We start from the raw sequence: 19476 nt of genomic DNA on the forward strand, positions 1-19476 counted from the left end.
ATTGTAACATCATAGAACTCTGTTCTATTTTGTTCTGATGGTTGACTGACTGTCTTATACTTCCTAGTTGATGGATCAAAATGTTTTAGAAAAACTTTACTCTATCACATTATTATCAATATAAATTGCTTCTGAATCGCTACAGTGACATCCATTAGCTAATAATAATTTTAGTGTCTGTCCTAGTTAGGGTTTCCTACTACTGTGATGATGTATACTACTCTATGCCCAAACAAGTTCCACATGGCAGTACACCTCATGAGTGAGGGCACGAACTAATGCAGAGCTGCATTGTGAAAGTCTTTTAAAAAAGACTTTCAATGTAAAGTACTTGAAGCGTTGATGCTAGCTAGTGGATAGCAAACATTTGATTGTTGTCAATGATTGTGAAAATAAAAAAGTACCATTCCTGAAGTTTTCTTGGCATTAAAGATTCACTGTAAAGAACTACTGAAAAAGAATTGCTTGTCTTTTCATGCAGGTAAAAGACCAGCATCAGGGCAAAGTGCCAGTTCTCTTGTCCCTGCTCAGAAACTCACAAAGCCTGCTGCTAAATATGGAGTGCCTTTAACATATAAGAAGTATGGAGATAAAAAGTTACTTGAAAAAAAATCACCCCCAAAACATAAACAGGTAAGATCATTTTTCAAACTGATTAATGTCAAGGTCAGTTTGACCCTGTGTAGTAACAGCCTCATTGGTTATCTGGTACTCGGGGTAGTCTTCATCTCCTTACTGAGGAGTGTGGCTCTGCCTCCTGCATCCGTGCTAAAACGGAGGAGCCTTACTAACGCGGTGGACAGCATTAGGTAGATACATTGAGTACACAGCTGGTATAATACAAAAAGATAGCATTGTAAATGAAGTCCTCCTTGGACCTCTTGATTGTATGCAGAGAAGTAAGTACCTGTGATATTGCTAAAACACCAGATATTGGGTATTTCAGAATTCATAGTCAAATAAATCAAAATCTTGGAACTCTATAAAGAAAATGATTCATATTGTGATAGTTTCCCACTTCAGAGTAAAAAAATGGCTTAAAGCTGTTGAGTTACATGACTGGAATCATGGTATCAGTTGCACAACATTGGCACTTTTGATTTGGAATTTGAATATGGAAATTTTAGTGTAAATCATTATTAGCTTATTTTAGGATTTAGCCATTAAATAGGTAAGAGGAATATAGTATAGGAGTGGCAAATACAGAAATCAGCTGCTACTCCTAGTACACTCAAAGAACAAAAATGTGAAAACTCCTCAACTCCATCTGTGAAGTTAATTCAGATCTTATGGACGGGGAATAGCTGTTAAGACTATTTGTGGTGATGTCCACTGAGTTCCCACAGCCTGGCACTGGCCAAGAGAAAACTATCTACCACAGAACTGAAGGCCACTGGGAAGTTGTACCAAGAAAGCATCTAGGGATCTGACAAACTCTGAGGAGCCTTCTGGAGGCAAGCAGAATATGGCAGTGCTGCTGAGCTGACTGGACACCAGCAGAACTCTGTAGGAAACTGTCTTTGTGGTACTGTTGAGATTCAGTTGGAAACGGGCAGGACATAGGCACAACTCTTGCAAGGTAACCTGCAGGAGTGAGTGTCACAGGTCCCCACATGCTGCAATAGCAGAAAGGGACACTTTCCTTCTGTAGTGTGTCTCCAGCAGCCGCTGTGATAGTGCAGGCTTTGTACAGGGGGTGTAACTGGCACGCTGGCTTTATCATTTGTTGATTCTGTTTATTCAGCTATCAAACACACCATCATATCCTTTTCTCTCACTTTGGTCATGAAAGGAAACCTAGGACCGAAGACTTTCTCTATTTCTTTGTCTTTAAATTCTCTAAGATTCTGATCATCCCCTAATCTTCCACCTCAATATTTCTGATGTTTGTTTGTTTGAGACACGGTTTCTCAGTGTAGCCTCGGCTGTGAGTTGAAACTTTCTCTGTAGACTAGGCTGTCTAGACTCATACAGATCTGCCTGTCTCTGGGATTAAAGGCTTGTGCCACCACCACCCAGCTAATTGTTAACTTTATTAATTGCACCAGAGAATATCTTTGTAAAGTAAATTATAAAGAAAAAAGAATTTTCATTAAGTATTTTTTTTCACGTAAAAAAAGACCCATAGCTTGCTAAGATCATTCAATACTAGCCTTCGAGACCCTGAAACTTAATTTCCTTAGCTTCGTATTATAACCAAGGAATTAAAATCACTAGAGGATCATTAGAATCAGGCTCATTGAATTAAAAACTTATATACTGTGTCCATGAAAAGAACATTCAGTGGCAACGTCTTGTCTTGCCACCTAAGTTCCATGCTCATGCTTAGATGATAAAACCTCTCAAGATCCCCCCCTTTTCTATTGCTCTCATCTGCTGTGATGCTCCAAGGTTCTCTACAGATCAGCTAAATTGGACCCGATTCTCCCTCCTATGCACTTTGTCCTTTGTTTGTTTGATCTGTTCTCTCTCCTCCTCTTGAGTGTTTTTTTTTTCCTTGCCCTTTGTAGGCACAACTCACATCAATACTGCACTGTTTTGTTGGAAACCCTTGCTAGGTAAAATGAGATCACATGCTAACACCCTCACCTCCTACAGTTCTACTGTGGAAACAAAAGCAGGGCAAGGAGGGGGCGGTAAATAAAGGAGCCACTTGTCTGATGAGTGCCTAACTTTAGCTTCTAGATTAACAAATAGAATACTGGCATCATGGCCAGGGACATTATTACATTGGCAGCAGTGGCATTTGTATTTAAAGTTTCCACTGACCAATGGGAGATAAGAAATGCCACCTTTTTTTTATCTTTCTCCTGATTGTATCTCCTGCCCTCCCAAAGAGAAATAGGATCTGCTTCCTTAGCAGAACTTCAGTACCTTGTGTGTATCCTTTTATTGTTATGCTTATTGGAGTGTGATGTCTTTGAAGTGAAGGGTCTTGATATACATGTTTGCACAAAATTGTTTTTTTAATGAGTAAACGATTGAATAGATTGAATTTCTATCAGGAAAGCAATGCCCTTTATTTCCTAACCATACTAAATAGGGTGAAAGGACAGATAAAAACCCTTTCAGGCTCAAGTAAACAAGTGTTCTTTGAGATACTTTTTCATGTATATGTGTACAAGTGGCCAGCCGTCAACCTCGGGTGCTTTCTGTCACTCTTCGCTTTATTTTTTGAGATGTGGTCTCTCAGAAACCCAGGAGCTCACTACTTTGACTAGGTTCACTAGCCAATAGCTCCTGTGGTTACGGATGAGCACCAGCAAGTCTGGCTCTTATGTGAGTACTGTGGACTTACTAAGACCAAACTTAGGTCTTCATGCTAGGTAGGCATCTTACCTTCTGAGTCATTTCCCCATCCAGAGGTTTATTGTTAATGCTTTTTTTTTACAGCAACTATTTTACTATGGTGCAATAAATAAAACACTGCTTTTGAAATAGATTTTTTTTTGCATACATACCAAATTTGGTTTCTAGTGAAGCAGGTTGGTATCTTAGTGTAATCATGATGTCCTTTTTTCCATCAAGTATTTTGAAAGTTTGAAATTGACTTAGTGTGCTTTTAACAACTATGAAACACACTTTGGTATACACTGCGTTTCTTTAACTGAATTCTATACATTTTTATTTATTATCATGATTGTATCACATTTTGACATGAAATCAGTTGACTTCATTGCTACAAATGTGCTTTAAAAAATTTATGTTCCATACCAAAATTTCATTACATTTTTCATGTCTTCTAAATAGGTTTTTAAAATATTAATTCACAGATAATTTTCAAGACACATGTTTATTCAAATAGTGTTTACATTTACAACACATGTTTAACAATTGTAATACAGACATGCATAACGTCTCTGATTCTTGGAGCTAAAACTAATGTTGGCCATGGAGTAAGAGAGGGCAGACACATTATCTTTTTTTTCTTTGGAGACAGGGTTTTTCTGTGTAGCTTTAGAGCTTTCCCTGGAACTCGTTCTGTAGACCAGGCTACAAACTCACAGAATCCACCTGCCTCTGCCTCCCTGGGATTAAAACCTTTACCACCACCGCCCAGCGACATACTTGTGTTTATGTGATTAGGTAGATACCACATAGAATAATCACAAAAAGGAATACACACTTGGGCGAACTTGTAAAATGAGAGTTGTTTTTGTCCCTTGGCCACCCACTATTCTGAGAATGAAGGAAATGGTGAAATGAATCCATGACATGCTAGAAACCTCACCTTTGACCAGTACAGAAAAGAAACCAAGTGTATAATCAGAGCCTTCTCATAGCTGATGGAATCAAGTAATGTGCTTGCTTTCTTTTCTTTCTTTCTTTCTTTCTTTCTTTCTTTCTTTTTCCGATTTTTGAGACAGGGTTTCTCCGTAGCTTTTTTGGTTCCTGTCCTGGAACTAGCACTTGCAGACCAGGCTGGCCTCGAACTAACAGAGATCCTCTGCCTCCCGAGTGCTAGGATTAAAGGCGTGCGCTACCACCGCCCGGTGTAATGTGCCACCACGCGGTGTAATGTGCTTTCTTAATTGTTCTTTTATTTCCAGTTAATTGTCATTGTAAATGGGAGTTTTGGATTTTTGCTCTTAATATTCAAAATGATAGGCTCCATTTCTCATATTCTAAGTAATGGAAAAGTGACTCAGATGATAGCTGCCTAAAGCCAGAAGGGTTTTAGTCAAGGTTATTCCTTTTCAATTTTTTTTTTATCATTTTTAAATGATTTTTAAGCCAATCCACTGAAAATTAGATAGTAGTCAATACTTAGAATAATAAGTGTGCCATGACTTATTTTAAAACATTTAACGTCGCACAAATTCAATGTCTAGCAGAGCAAGCTTGCATCATGACAGAACAGACTTAAAATAGAAAAACATGACTTTATAATGTATATTTTGCAACAATAAAAGTATAAAAATAAAATCTATGAAAACTTAATGTAACAGGAAGGCCTCTTGTTTGTCCCGGCTGCCCAGAACTGGCTGCCCAGCTATCTTAGCTCCAAAATAACCACACAGAAACCGTATTAATTAAATCACGGCTTGGCCCATTAGCTCTACCTTCTTATTCGCTACCTCTTACATCTTAATTTAACCCATTTCTACTAATCTGTATTGCCACATGTTTGTGGCTTACCGGCAAGGTTCTGCATCTGACTCTGGCAGCGATTGATGGCCTCCCTCCGCCTCTCTTTCTCCCAGCATTCAGTTCCATCTTCCCCGCCTACCTAATTTCTGCCCTATCTACAGGCCAAGGCAGTTTCTTTATTCATTAACCAAGAAAAGCAACATAGACAGAAGGACCTCCCACACCAATAGGTAGATAGAAAAAAGTAAGAGCATTGCAATCAAGTAGATAAGAAAACTATCAAGGTCATAACAAGGGAATGGAATAAAAAAAACCCCACAGTTTCTGAAGTGTTTAGTTTTTTGAAGCAGGGTTTTGCTGTCTTCTCAACTCAGCTTGAATGCTTGCTCTTCCTGTGCTCCTAAAAAGCTGAGATAGTGTTAGCTAGTGTACTGGCTGAGATTTTAAATAAATACCTGTTCTTTTCTTGAATGATTCCTTTTTAAATTAAAGAATATTCTCTCAAGAAATATAAAATATTTTTTATATTCAGACTTGCTTAAATATCTTAATATAGTAATATCTTTATTTATATAAATTTAAGCTAGTACGTGTAGTTTTGTTCTTGTTGTTAGGGGTTTTGTTGTTTTTCTTGAAGCCACCAGAGGGAGCTCCATGAACACAATTCTGTGATTGGGTTCATTTTTGCTTTTGTTTTTTGAGTGACAGAAAACAAAACCATTTCCTTAGTACAGTGTTTCTTTTTATCTCTTTAGTATAGAGATAACATTCTGAAAACACCCAGATACTCTCAGAGGAATAGCTTGGAATTTTATTCCATAAATACTTGAATAGTCTCTATGTAAGGTGATAGAGAAGATCAAAGAGGAACCTAATCTTTGCTTCCATATAACTTACCTCTTAAACCTCTACCTCTTGGGCTAAGGATATTTCCTAGGGCTGAGACTCATTCAGCAAGTGAAGGAGGGTGCTTACAACAAAAGCCTGCCAGCCTGCCTTGATCACTGCAGCCCACATAAAGTGGCGGGGGGGGGGGGTGGGGGGGAAGAACACCAACTCTAGTGTTGTCCTCCCTTGCTACGCAGAAGCCTGAATACACTGTACACACACAATAATAGGGGAAATTTAAAAGCTAGTCATTTAGGCCCCAAAGCTCTTATTACATTAGTTTTTCTTCCCCCTTTTTTTCTTCAATCTCTCAGGTCGTCCTTGAATTTATTTTCCTGACAGTTAAGACTATAGATGTGTGCCACCACTAGTTCATTAACATTGATACTACATACTCATTTGATTTCTATGGGGTACAGATTTGGAAAAGAGTCTAACAGCCACATAGAGTTTTAACTGTGACAGGTGTCAAAATGCTTAGTAAAAATAAAATGTCTTTTTTAGCCCTATAGTATTAACATATACCATAAAGGAAAATAGAGTTGTAGCTGATTTATAATTATAAACTTTAGTGCCGTAAAAGAATAAGTAAAACCTAAACATAAGAAAATAGCTATAGTAAACAAGATAAACCAAGAATGTATCTGAGATTTTGTGAACAGTAAGTATGTAAAAGGAAATATTCTAGCATTTTTAAGGAGCAGAAATTAACAGAGATGAACAATCCACATGAAAATCTGTGTTTTCTATATTCTTTGGTGGAAAATAAATTGGTTCAGCCTTTGGGGAGGTGGAGTTCTCAAAATATAAATTATGATATTGCTCTTTAATTCCACTTTTTTTTTTTAAATTGGTCTTCTGGGATATTTGAGTATGAGCCAAAATGGTATATGTAAGAAAGTTTCTTACAGAATATAGAATAGGAAAACTTAAAATCAACCCAAAATCTATCTCAGAATAATGGCTAAATAAATTAATTCTGGATTATTTCCTTGTTAATTTATTACCAATAATAGTAAATTATTGCCATCATGTGGAATTGTCAAGACATTATTAAAAATACTTTGCTATCAAATAAAACATTTTATAAAAAACAGAAAAGGTAAAATTATGGCTTTATATATTTATGTATGTATGTATGTAAGTTTATAAAAATGTCTAGAATGATACTCATAAAAATATTGATATGGGTACCTCCAATATGAAACAACTATAAATTTTTATTGTTGAGTTTTATGTAATGAACATATATTGTACAATTTATTTTTTAAGAAAAATTTATTATTTAACTTTTGAAGTGATGTTTCATTATAGTATTAGATTGGTAAAATTAATATCCATTGGGGGAGTAGCTCATGAGGACCCATGAGGAAATACTAGAAAGTTAATGGCTTCTGGAGGAGGGAGTCACTTTTCTTCGGGTGTGTGCCCCTAATATATTGCTGATGCTTCATTGGATAGCCCCACACCTATGCATATATGGACAATTGGACTCAGTTATAAAAACAAAAAGGACAGGTAATTGGGAGGTATAAGTGTTGCGGGATCTAGGAGGAGTTAGTGGAGAAAGTTGGGAAGGAGTGTGCCTGATCAAAATCATGCTTGGGTGTAGTGATATTTCATTTGTATTTTATTTATTTTTTTAAAGATTTATTTATTTATTATGTATACAATATTCTAACTGCATGTGTCCCTGCAGGCCGGAAGTTGGCACCAGATCTTATTAGAGATGGTTGTAAGCCACCATGTGGTTGCTGGGAATTGAACTCAGGACCTCTGGTAGAACAATCAGTGCTCTTTACTGCTGAGCCATCTCTCCAGCCCTTCATTTGTATTTTAATAAACAACGCTTATCTGAAGATCAGAGAGTAAAGCAGCCACTCTGATCAGCCTTACAGACCAGGCAGTGGTGACACACACCTTTAACTGCCGTAGCCATACTAGTTTGCCATAGAAAACAGGCAGTAGTGGTGCATGCCCTTAATCCCAGCACTAGAGAGGAATATAAGATGGCTCAGGAGACAGCTCTCAGGTGCAGTGCAGTCTCATTCTGAGGATTCCTGGAGGCAGAATCGCCACTTGGGTAGAGGCGAGAGCAGTGGCTGGCTGTTTTGCTTTTCTGATCTTCAGGTTGAACCCCAATATCTGTCTCTGGATTTTTATTATTGTGCTACAGTTGGGGGCGTGTTGGAGGTGAGAACTGGGGAGTGTACATGATCATAATATACTACATACATATATGAAATTCTCATTAAATAAAATCTTTAAAAATATGTGTATGCAGAGAAAACTAGTTGATGGTTTGAGTGTCGTCTTCCAGGTTGTTCAATATAAGGCATATCAACGAGTAGTGTCTGTCTAAAGTCAATGCATTTTAAAAGTTATGACAGTATTGGCTTTACCTTTTCTTACCTTAAACTTCCTGAAGTTTGTGATTTCCAAGAGTGCCTTAAATATTTATCTAATTTGTAGCTTTGTTTTTTATACAGCCCTATCAAATTCCAGCGAAGAAAATGTGTTCTGGAGAAGAAAAGAAGAAAATGTTTGAGGTATAAAGACATATATCTGCTTATTTCAAAGCCTCACAAAACAGTTCTTAGACAACAGCAAAATCCACTAACGTTATTGATCCCTGGTTCTCAACTTTCCTAATCCCGTGACCCTTAAATACAGTGCCACATCTTGTGGTAATCCCCAACCATCAGATTAGTTTCCTTGTTACTTTGTAACTGTAATTTTGCTACTGTTATGAATTTTAATATAAATATCTGTGTTTTCTGATGGTCTTAGGTGACCCCCATGGAAACGTCAGTTGATCCCCAGGGATCACAACCCACCAGTTGAGAACCAGTGTTACAGAGCCTCCAAACCTTTCTGCTTTGTGTCTTTCAAACAGATACTTTATTTTGTTCATCCTTTGGTTTTCCTCATCTCTTTGGGTATACCTTTCCTGTTGATATACTTTCTGGATGCAAATATAAAAAGGTAGAAATTATTGATAGAAGTGTTCTTTTGTTTAAGGAAGCAGCAAAGAAAAGAAAGTTGGAATTTATTGAGAAAGAGAAGAAGCAGAAGGATCAGGTAGCTTTTTGCTCTTGTTTATCTCCCTTTGCCTACATGTAGATGGTAAAACTTGGGTTCTGAGAATATGTCTAAAATGTTACAGATTAGTTTCCTGAAGGCGGAGCAGGTGAAGAGGCAAGAGAAGCAGCGGGTAAGAGACTCCATCTCCACAGTGTAGCTCTGCCCTCCCCACACATGTAGTTTTAAAGGAAGTGCACTGATTTTAATTTTATTGTTAAATGTATTCTGTATGTTTTGTATTAAGTAGTTGAAATGGTATTTTGTTTATTTCTCTTTCTCCAAAAGTTGGAGAGAATAAATAGGGCCAGGGAACAAGGATGGAGGAATGTATTGAGGGCTGGTGGAAGCGGTGAAGTAAAGGTAGGCATTTGCTACTGGTGGAGCTAAGCTGTTGCTTGTCTCCAGTGTCTCCTTGTTCTTTAAATCTCTATCGCTGGCTACTGTTGTTTTCTTGCTGTATGGATAATGTTATATAGAATTCTGTAATGTGCATTATGATTTATTCCTTACCTGTGTGTATGCGATAAATAATAATTAACATGTGACATTTATTAAAGTTAAAACTTTTGTGTTAAGGCTGTACTGCAGTTCCTTTTAGAGAACTCTCAAATCAAATACAAAATCAGATAATGCTTGTTAGAAGTTTTCATGTAATCTTGAAAATTAAGTTCTCAGGTTTTCTTAATTGGCCACTGTCAGACTCTCCAAGATAATTATAGCGACCCACTACGATGCTCTTCCGCCCTACTTGTGCTACACAGCAGAACTAATTTCGTAAGCGTATGGAGCCTGCTGGTTCTTGTGTCTTTGCACTCCGGCTCCTCTCTACTGTCTAGCACCCCTGCTTTTCTTTTCCACCTGCACCTCCGCCTCCATTCATTCACCTAGATAACCAATTGCCTAAATAGCCATTTACCTAGATTCTTTAATGCACACATTCCCTTTGGGCAAATCTGACTTTGTATCCTTAGGCAAATTAACTTTTCTGAGTTTATTTTCAGTGCTTAGAGCTTTTCTACTGGGGCTCAGATAGAAATGTCTTTACCCATCTTTGTTCTGTCATAGACTTGTACTTCTCCATCGTTTTCAAAAATACCACTTAACTTATACTGGTAAGCTGAATCCTGAAACAATCTATGGGATTCCCCTCCTTTGTATTCTCTCCTCTTGAGCTGGAAATACAGTTGTACTTAATGGCTCCTTTGATTACATTATGTTATGTGATAAATGAGCACTCCCACAATTACTTTGTCGGAGTAGACAGGAATGGGAAAAGAAGTGTAGGGAAGTCTACCACTACTGACCTGAAGTGCAGCAAGCACAGACACGGCAAGAAAGCATGGACGACTTCTGGATTATGACTGTCATGGTTTCCATCACCCAGCACTCCGGCTGGAACTTCCAGGTTCCAGGGCCGCGCCTGTGCCAACAAGTGCTCAGGCAGTTTATATAGCCAACCAGGGTCCTCAAGCCCTAAGTGACCTACATGCAGCATGGTCATGTCTCCTACACATGACGCAACCACGCATGATGCAGCCACGTAAGCCCCTGTGCGCATGCGCTAGGCAGACTTTAAAAGCTGGATATGCCCACTCCACACTCTCCCTGCACCAACTTCTTTAAGCCTATGCACATATCTTTCTCTTTCTTAAACTCTTAAAGTGGGTTTTGTGATCTGTTCTCTCTCCCGGTAATTTCATGGGTGCCGAGACTCCATAGACTCTCCAGCCCCCTCTCCTGGGGCTGGGACCCTGGACCGGCTTTCTCCACAACAATCCACATTTACTTTTATGATCTACTGGTTGCCAACTTTTAGGCACACCAGCTGCTTCAATCAGTGAGTTTTCCTTCTGGTCATCTTAACCTTTTCTCCAACTGAGGACTTGACCGGTGAGCTCCCAGCAACCCTCTGCTGTTCCTAGAAATGGGGGGAATGCCCCCAACCACAGCCTTCATGGCTACAATTGAACCCTTCTCTGACATTCATCTCTGGTTGCTCCTCGCAGCTAAAAACTGAGATTTGGCACCCTGCTGTTCAGAGCACTTGAAAGTGGTCCTGTCACCACTGTTGGATATTTTTTCTTGGGCTGCCACCATTCGGGCCATCTGACCCCCGATTCATCCTGGCCTGATTCTCAACCCACGTGCTATTCCTGAGATGTCTGATTAATTACCTTTGTTATTTTGCCATTCTCACATTTTTAGCCATGGGAAACAAACCCTCAAAAGCGATCAGTTCACCCTCCCCCCTGGGATGTCTTTTAGAGACCCTAAAACCGTAATGCTTAATGCCATACTTATAGGTTCCCACGCGTGTCCATCTTTGTTCTAATAAAAGGCCTATGTACCCTTTAGATAATAACCTAAAGTGGCCACCTAATGCCACCTTTGATCCCCATGCTCTGCGGGAACTTTCTAACGATTGGCAGTGCACAAGCAGGTGGAAGGAGTTTCCTTATATCCAAGCCTTTTCTATCTAAGTTCTAAGCCCCCTGTCCTTACAAGCTCTTCACCTGCTCACATGTTCCCGGCTATGCCGTCTAAGCTGGAGGAACACCCGATTCAGCTCTGGACCCTGCTAATGAACTTCCACCTTTCCAACCTCAGCAGACAGTGTGGACGGGCTACTGAAAGTACGCGTTTCTTTCTCGCTCTCAGAACGCTCTCACATAGAACAAAAACTGGGTTTTTATTTGTCTAATTCTATGTCTTTCATAAGGTAATTTCAATACATTATCTATTCTTACATAGTCTCACCTTTCATGATATTTTTATGATCCTGCTTCGTGAGGAGCACAGGTGAGTTTGGGGGCAGGCCAGAGTGCATGCAGGTGAGGGCGCCATACTAATGCAGCAGCACCCCTTGCCAGGCAGTCGCCAGTAGGATCCACAAGGGGATTGTAACACCTTAGGCAGTATTTTAGATAAAGGTCTCCTTAAGGCTGCCCTCAAGCCAGTAAACTGATAAACTCTTAGAGGTTATTCAGGATATGAAGGAAATGGGTCTGCATTTTCAGAACGCCTCCCTAAAGCTCTGTTACTATATACTAAGCTAGATCCAGAGACCCCAGAGGGCCGGCAGTTCCTTATGACCCACTGTTTTGTTTTGTTTTGTTTTAGTCAGAGCTTCCCTGACATTAGGGTTAAACTTAGGCGTTTGGAGACAGGCCGTTTGACCCCATAGGCAGTAAGTAGTCCTCTTCTTTTTTTGTTTTTTTTTTAATATTTCGAGACAGGGTTTCTCCGTAGGTTTTTTTTTGTTGTTGTTGTTGTTCCTGTCCTGGAACTAGCTCTTGTAGACCAGGCTGGCCTCACAGAGATCCACCTGCCTCTGCCTCCCGAGTGCTGGGATTAAAGGCGTGCACCACCACCGCCTGGCTGACAGTAAGTAGTCTTAAAGTTGGCTTTTAAGGTGTAACATGCAAGGAGTGATAAAGCTCTTAAACACAAATGTCAGATGATAGTCGAGGAGACTGACCGTCCCGTCCCTGCAGTCCCTGCTGTCCCTGCCGCTCCCTTGCCCCTGGGGCTCAAGAGTCACCAGGCCCATCTTTCAAATGTGGTAAAACTGGGCATTGGGCCCAGGCGTGTCCTAATCCTCATATTGGCCTTACGAGACCGTGTCCGAGGTGCCATAGGGAAGGGCATCGGTCAGTCAGTTGTCCTCGTGCGCATTGTGGCATGGAGTCATCAAACACAGACAATTCCCTTTGACCCGACCACAACTGTCATCTGTAATAGGGAGCAATGGGTAAATACCACAGTATCTGACCCTCCCATCTCCTTTCCCTTGGATACTGGAGCCACATACTCGGTACTGAGGGATTTTTGGGGAACTATGTCTCCTAGATTCTCTGTTGTCAGGGTAGGGGGACAGCCTTATTACCTCATCAGACCCCACTATTTAATTGTATCTTTAGGGGTATTTATCTCACTCATTCATTTTATTTTTTATTCATTCTCAGCCTTCATTTATTTATTTATTTATTAAAGATTTCTGTCTCTTCCCCACCACCGCCTCCCATTTCCCTCCCCCTATCAAGTCCCCCTCCCTCATCAGTCCAAAGAGCAATCAGGGTTCCCTGCCCTGTGGGAAGTCCAAGGACCTTCCACCTCCATCCAGGTCTACTAAGGTGAGCATCCAAACTGCCTAGGCTCCCACAAAGCCAGTATGTGCAGTAGGATCAAAAACCCATTACCATTGTTCTTGAGTTCTCAGTAGTCCTCATTGTCCGCTATGTACAGCGAGTCCGCTTTTATCCCAGGCTTTTCCAGACACAGGCCAGTTGTCCTTGGTGAGTTCCCGATAGAACATCCCCATTGTCTCAGTGTGTGGGTGCACCCCTCGCAGTCCTGAGTTCCTTGCCCGTGCTCTCTCTCCTTCTGCTCCTGATTTGGACCTTGAGATTTCTGTCCGGTGCTCCACTGTGGGTCTCTGTCTCTGTCTCCTTTCATGGCCTGATGAAGGTTAATATTCAGGAGGATGCCTATATGTTTTTCTTTGGGTTCTCCTTCTTATTTAGCTTCTCTAGGATCACTAATTATAGGGTCAATGTTCTTTATTTATGGCTAGAAACCAAATATGAGTGAGTACATCCCATGTTCCTCTTTTTGGGTCTGGCTTACCACACTCAGAATAGTGTTTTCTATTTCCATCCATTTGCATGCAAAATTCAAGAAGTCCTTGTTTTTTACTGCTGAGTAGTACTCCAATATGTATATATTCCATACTTTCTTCATCCATTCTTCCATTGAAGGGCATCTAGGTTGTTTCCAGGTCCTGGCTATTACAAACAAAGCTGCTTGAACATAGTTGAGGATATACTTTTGTTGTATGATAGGGCATCTCTTGGATATATTCCCAAGAGTGGTATTGCTGGGTCCAGGGGTAGGTTGATCCCGAATTTCCTGAGAAACTGCCACATTGCTTTCCAAAGTGGTTGCACAAGTTTGCATTCCCACCAGCAATGGATGAGGGTACCCCTTTCTCCCCAACCTCTCCAGCAAAGGCTATTATTGGTGTTTTTTATTTTAGCCATTCTGACAGGTGTAAGATGGTATCTTAAAGTTGTCTTGATTTGCATTTCCCTGATCGCTAAGGAGGTTGAGCATGACCTTAAGTATCTTTTGGCCATTTGAACTTCTTCTGTTGAGAATTCTCTGTTCAGCTCAGTGCCCCATTTTATAGTTGGGTTGATTAACCTTTTACGGTCTAGTTTCTTGAGTTCTTTATATATTTTGGAGATCAGACCTTTGTCAGTTGCGGGGTTGGTGAAGATCTTCTCCTAGTCAGTGGGTTGCCTTTTTGTCTTAGTGACAGTGTCCTTTGCTTTATGGAAGCTTCTCAGTCTCAGGAGGTCCCATTTATTCAATGAGGCCCTTAATGTTTGTGCTGCTGGGGTTATACGTAGGAAGTGATCTCCTGTGCCCATGTGTTGTAGAGTACTTCCCACTTTCTCTTCTATCAGGCTCAGTGTGTTCGGACTGATATTGAGGTCTTTAATCCATTTGGACTTGAGTTTTGTGCATCACTCATTCATTTTAGTCTTGCCAAACTGCCTGGTACCTCTGTGGGAAAAGATATTTTAGCTAAAGTAAGAGCTTCCATTTCTTTTGCTCCTTCCACTCACATCACCCCATATTCGCCAACAGCTCCCCTTCTCCTCCTAGCCTCCCAACCTCCCAGCTCCAATGTCTCATTTCCTTTGCCAGCCTCTCAGGTGGATCCCAAGTCTGGGACACCCAAAACCCCTCTGTTGCTAAACACCATTTTCCCATTGTCATCCAATTTACAGGATTCTACCAGCTCAGTACCCTCTCTCATTCCAGAGCCTTAGGGGACTGAAGCCTATCATCTCTGACCTTCTAAGGAAAAAGCTACTTCTATTTCGCCCCACCTCTTCTCCTTTTAACACCTCTATACTTGCTTTAAAAACAAAAACAACCTAATGAACCTATTGCCTGGTTCAAGACCTCTGGCTCACTAATTCTGCAGTGGTCCCTCTTGATCCTTCAGTGCCTTACACACTTCTTTTCATTACCCCTCCAGGAACCTCCTACTTCTCAGTTCTAGATCTCAAGAATGCTTTTTTCCTCTATTCCTCTCAGCTCTCAATCTCAGAATATCTTTGCTTTCACCTGGACTGACCCTGACACTCACCTCTCCACACCACTCACCTAGACCGTCCTTCCCCAGGGATTCCGGGACAGCCCACACCTATTTGGTCAGGCTTTAGCTTCTGATCTGCTCTTGTTGTCTCTCCCCAATCTAAACCATACAGTATGTAGATGATATTTTACTTTGCAGTTCGTCTTTAAACAGCAGCCAAACTGATTGCTCTTTTAAATTTCTTGTCCATTTGATCCTACTGCACATACTGGCTTTGTGGGAGCCTAGGCAGTTTGGATGCTCACCTTACTAGACCTGGATGGAGGTGGGTGGTCCTTGGACTTCCCACAGGGCAGGGAACCCTGATTGCTCTTCGGGCTGATGAGGGAGGTGGACTTGATCGGGGGAAAGGGAGGGAAATGGGAGGCGGTGGCGGGGAAGAGACAGAAATCTTTAATAAATAAATAAATTTAAAAAAATAAATAAATTTCTTGTCCAAAAAGGGCTATAGATAGAGTCTCACCTTATAAGGTTCAACTGTCTACCTCTCAGGTCATTTACCCCACCGAAAGGTATTACCCTAGATAGAAAAAAAACTAATCCAGTCCCTTGTAGTCCCTTCTACAAAAGAGATGTTATCGTTCCTGGGAATAGCTGGCTTCCTGCATTGCTGGTTTCCCTCTTTTTCTCTCCTTGCCCACCCCTTGTAAGAGGCTGCTTTCAGCTCTCCACACAAGCCCTTCCACGACCCCATTATAAGCCCTTCCAGAGGCTCCAAGCCTGTAATTTCAGTAACAGTAATCTAACTAAGGGGAACGTATCCTTAATTATGAAACCACAAGAAATGAACTCCCTAGAACCAGCAAAGTCTGAGGTCCTGAGCCTCAGATATAAATGTAGCCCTGGAGGACAGCTAAATATACATATCTTAAACCATGTACCTATACAAATTAGTGAACTTAGGACCTATTAAATAGATATTGTTTTAAGTTGCTTAGTTTGTGATTTTTTTTGGTTTTCCTTTGTATTATCATTTTTGCTATGACAGTGAGCCAGCTGTTGCTCAGCTTGCAATTAAATTGTTTATTCACCTGTGTGCCCCCATTAGCCTCTCAGTGTTGAAACAGGCAATTGGTGGCTATCATAATGGCTTGCTTACCATTAATGTTTCTTCTCAAAGATATAATAGGACAAAGATGCATTTTTTGTTTGTTTTTATTTTTGTTTCACCTAGGTATATATATTGTTTCCAACTTGTGTTTTTCTCTCTTTTGAGATGTTTTCACATCACATATCAATAGTTCAAGAATCTTTTTTCCCAATGTCTGCTATAGTAGACATTACATAGTGTTTTAAGTAATTCAGTTTTATCTGAGTAGCCCTTACTACTTCCTGGTCAATAAGAAATAATTCAGAATTTTGTCCTTGGTTAAAAATTAGCTTAACTTGTATTTAACTGTAGGTCCAGGACTCTTATTCAATATTTTTTGTACCAAATTTAACATTAGTGTTGAGATTTTGATGGTTGCTTACTTATTCCTTTAAGTACAGTTTTTTTAGATGTATTTTGTTTTTATGTGTGAGAGTGTTTTGCCTGCATGTACTACGTATGTGCACCTCATGCATTCTGTTGACCACTGAAATCTGAAGCAGGTGTCACATCCTCTGGAACTGGAGTTACAGTTGGTTTTGAGCCACCATGTGGGAACTTCATCGAACCCAGGACTTTTGCAAGAGCAATAAGTTTTTCTAATTGCTGAGTGAATTCTCCAGCCCCATTTTTCATACTCTTTGACAAAACCATAGTGAAGTATTTCCCCCTCCACCTCAGCCAGCTGAGCCCCTGTTCCAATAATGCCTGCAACATTCTCATAATGTGGTATTGTGGCTCTTTTTTAAATTTTATTTATTTTTATTTTGTATGCATTGATGTTTTGCCATGGGTTCAGGTTCCCTGGAACTGGAATTACAGACAGTTGTGAGCTGTCATATGGGTGCTGGGAATTGAACCCGGGTCCCCTGGAAGAGCAGTCAGTGCTCTTAATCACTGAGTCATCTCTCCAGCCCCAGCACTGTGGCTCTTATAAGATGATAAATTTTTGTTTGCTCTTTGGTTTCTCAAGACAGAGTTTCTCTGTGTATCTTTGGCTGTCCTGCAACTCACTTTGTAGACCAGGCTGACCTCGAACTGAGATCTGCCTGCTTCTGACTCCCGAGTACTGAGATTAAAGGAGTACACCACCACCACCTGGCAAGATGATGAATTTTATGTCTTGTTTGGTAATGTAGCAACATTTGTGAATAGTTAGGTACTATGTCTTTGATAATGTTTATTTCACTTTGTAGAATTCTGTAATTCTTCCACAATACAAGTCAGCTCTGTTCTTGTCTGTACCTATTCCTAAGTTTAAAATATTTACTCTGTCTGGCTGTTTGCTTTCTGCATAGTTGCTAAGGACCTGGAGTTAAAGTGTAAAGTGAGTCAAACTAAGGAAATTCACAAAGGAGAGATGAATTAAAACTGAAAATTAAGATAATGCAAAATTAGTAATTTTATTATGTACAGACAGTGGTACTCGATAGTATAAATAACTATTTTTATTGGACATTGCAAAATCCAGTACTTCTTGGCTGCTTCTGGCTTTTTTGTTTGTTTGGTTTTGGAGTAGTTTTGTTTGCTTGGTTTTGTTTTGTCTTGTTCTTAAACTCACAACTAGAGAACATCATTAGAAGCAGGAGGATTAAGATTCTTGATAGACTATCTCTCCTAGAAATGGGTGTATAAATAAGGCCAGAACAATGGCAATATCAATGTACTTATTAATGTGGAAGGAGAGAAGTTTTGTGGGGTCTCACCCCAAGACATAGAATTACAGGCAGCTATTGACTGCTGGAAGAAAGCGAATTAGTCCCTCCCAGAGATGAGCCCCCTTATTGATTGTCCAATGTAGAGAGGTGAGCCCAGAAACAATATGCACACAAACAGCAGAAGCTGTATGCACACACGTGTACACACACACACACACAACAATAAAGAAAAAGAAGCCATCAACTTTGGAGCGGAATCGTGGCTGGAGAGGAGGGAAGTGATGTAGTTCTATTTCAATTAAAACACCTTTTTAAAAAATTAGCACTAGAAAAGTAAAATGAATAATTGTTGCCTTTAAGAAGATTCAAGGTAGAATCTGCATGCAAATCTACACCATAGCAGTAGACTGGATCAGTGACTACAGGAGCATGAGGGCTCTGTCCTGCAGTAATGGTAAGCACATTCATCGATTTAGCCAACTGTGTGTGAAGGTGCTCACCACCCGTCCCAGTGACCTGAGTTGGGGCCATAGGATCCACACAGTGGAAGGAGAGAACTGACTCGTGTGTTGTCCTCTGACCTCTGCACATGCTCCATAGCACATAGACACACAAATGTACAAACACAAACTAAAATATTTAAGACATTCGTCAACCTGTGCTTGTAATAGGTAAATTTATTGTTTATGAGCTGCGCCTCAGTAAAGGTGATTTTTAGATTGTGTTGCTCCAGTATCTAAACACAGTATTTTGACATTTCGTAGACATCTGCAGAGGTTTCCCCACTTTCACTTCATTAGAAAGATGCATTAGTTTCATTGAAAGTCAAGATTTTACTCAAGATCTTACCATTGAACTGAGTGTTTTGTAGAAGTTTTGTAGAAGCTGTGGCCGGCCACCTTTTAACAGAATTCTGACTTTTTAAGAAGAAAAAATTTATTTAGTATGTATACAGTACAGTGTTCTGTCTGCGTGTATGCCTGCACGCTAGAAGAGGGCACCAGATGTCATTATAGATGTTCGTGAGCCACCTCGTGGTTTCTGGGAATTACACTCTGGAAGAGCAGTCAGTGCTCTTAACCTCTGAGCCATCTCTCCAGCCTGAATTCTGAGCATTTTTTAAAAAATTTCATACCTGTGTATGTGCATATAGGAGGTGAGTTTGTGGGTGGAGACCTAAAGAGGGTGTTAGATGTTTTGGAGCTGGGTTTACATGTGGTTCTGAGCTTCTTATAAGGTGATGAGATGCAAACTCTGGTCCTCTGTGAGAGTAGCATGCCATCGTACTCCCTGAGCTATGTCTCTAGTCTCTTAGAGCACAGATTTTGAGGATGTATGAGAAGAACTTGTGATGAAACTTCACACTTAATTATCTTTCTGATTTTTACCAACTTTTATTTTGTTATTTTAATATCTTTCATTAACTTCTCTTGAACTGGTTTTTAAAATATACTTTCTCATAAATTTTTATGTACAATATCAAGATGTTAAGACAA

The 19476-nt window shown here is 40.1% G+C and overlaps 1 protein-coding gene across 9 annotated transcripts in view; it reads left to right on the plus strand.

The window, feature by feature from the left end:
• The window catches only part of Nek1 (NIMA related kinase 1), a 554120-nt gene that overhangs the window by 29516 nt on the left and 505128 nt on the right, over window positions 1-19476 (plus strand). For all 9 annotated transcript variants that reach the window (XR_005976286.1, XM_041673744.1, XM_041673745.1 and 6 more), the window contains 5 exons: window positions 482-633; window positions 8469-8528; window positions 9001-9060; window positions 9146-9193; window positions 9349-9423. Coding sequence is in view for 8 of the 9 variants with exons in the window: in XM_041673744.1 (XP_041529678.1) it covers window positions 482-633; window positions 8469-8528; window positions 9001-9060; window positions 9146-9193; window positions 9349-9423 (395 nt within the window). In the remaining variant the exon portion in view is untranslated. The remainder of the gene's footprint in view (window positions 1-481; window positions 634-8468; window positions 8529-9000; window positions 9061-9145; window positions 9194-9348; window positions 9424-19476) is intronic.

The sequence above is a fragment of the Microtus oregoni genome, unplaced genomic scaffold, assembly GCF_018167655.1.
Source record: "Microtus oregoni isolate MIOR12 unplaced genomic scaffold, Mior012 000024F_ref0000369, whole genome shotgun sequence".
NCBI classification, from domain to species: domain Eukaryota; kingdom Metazoa; phylum Chordata; class Mammalia; order Rodentia; family Cricetidae; genus Microtus; species Microtus oregoni.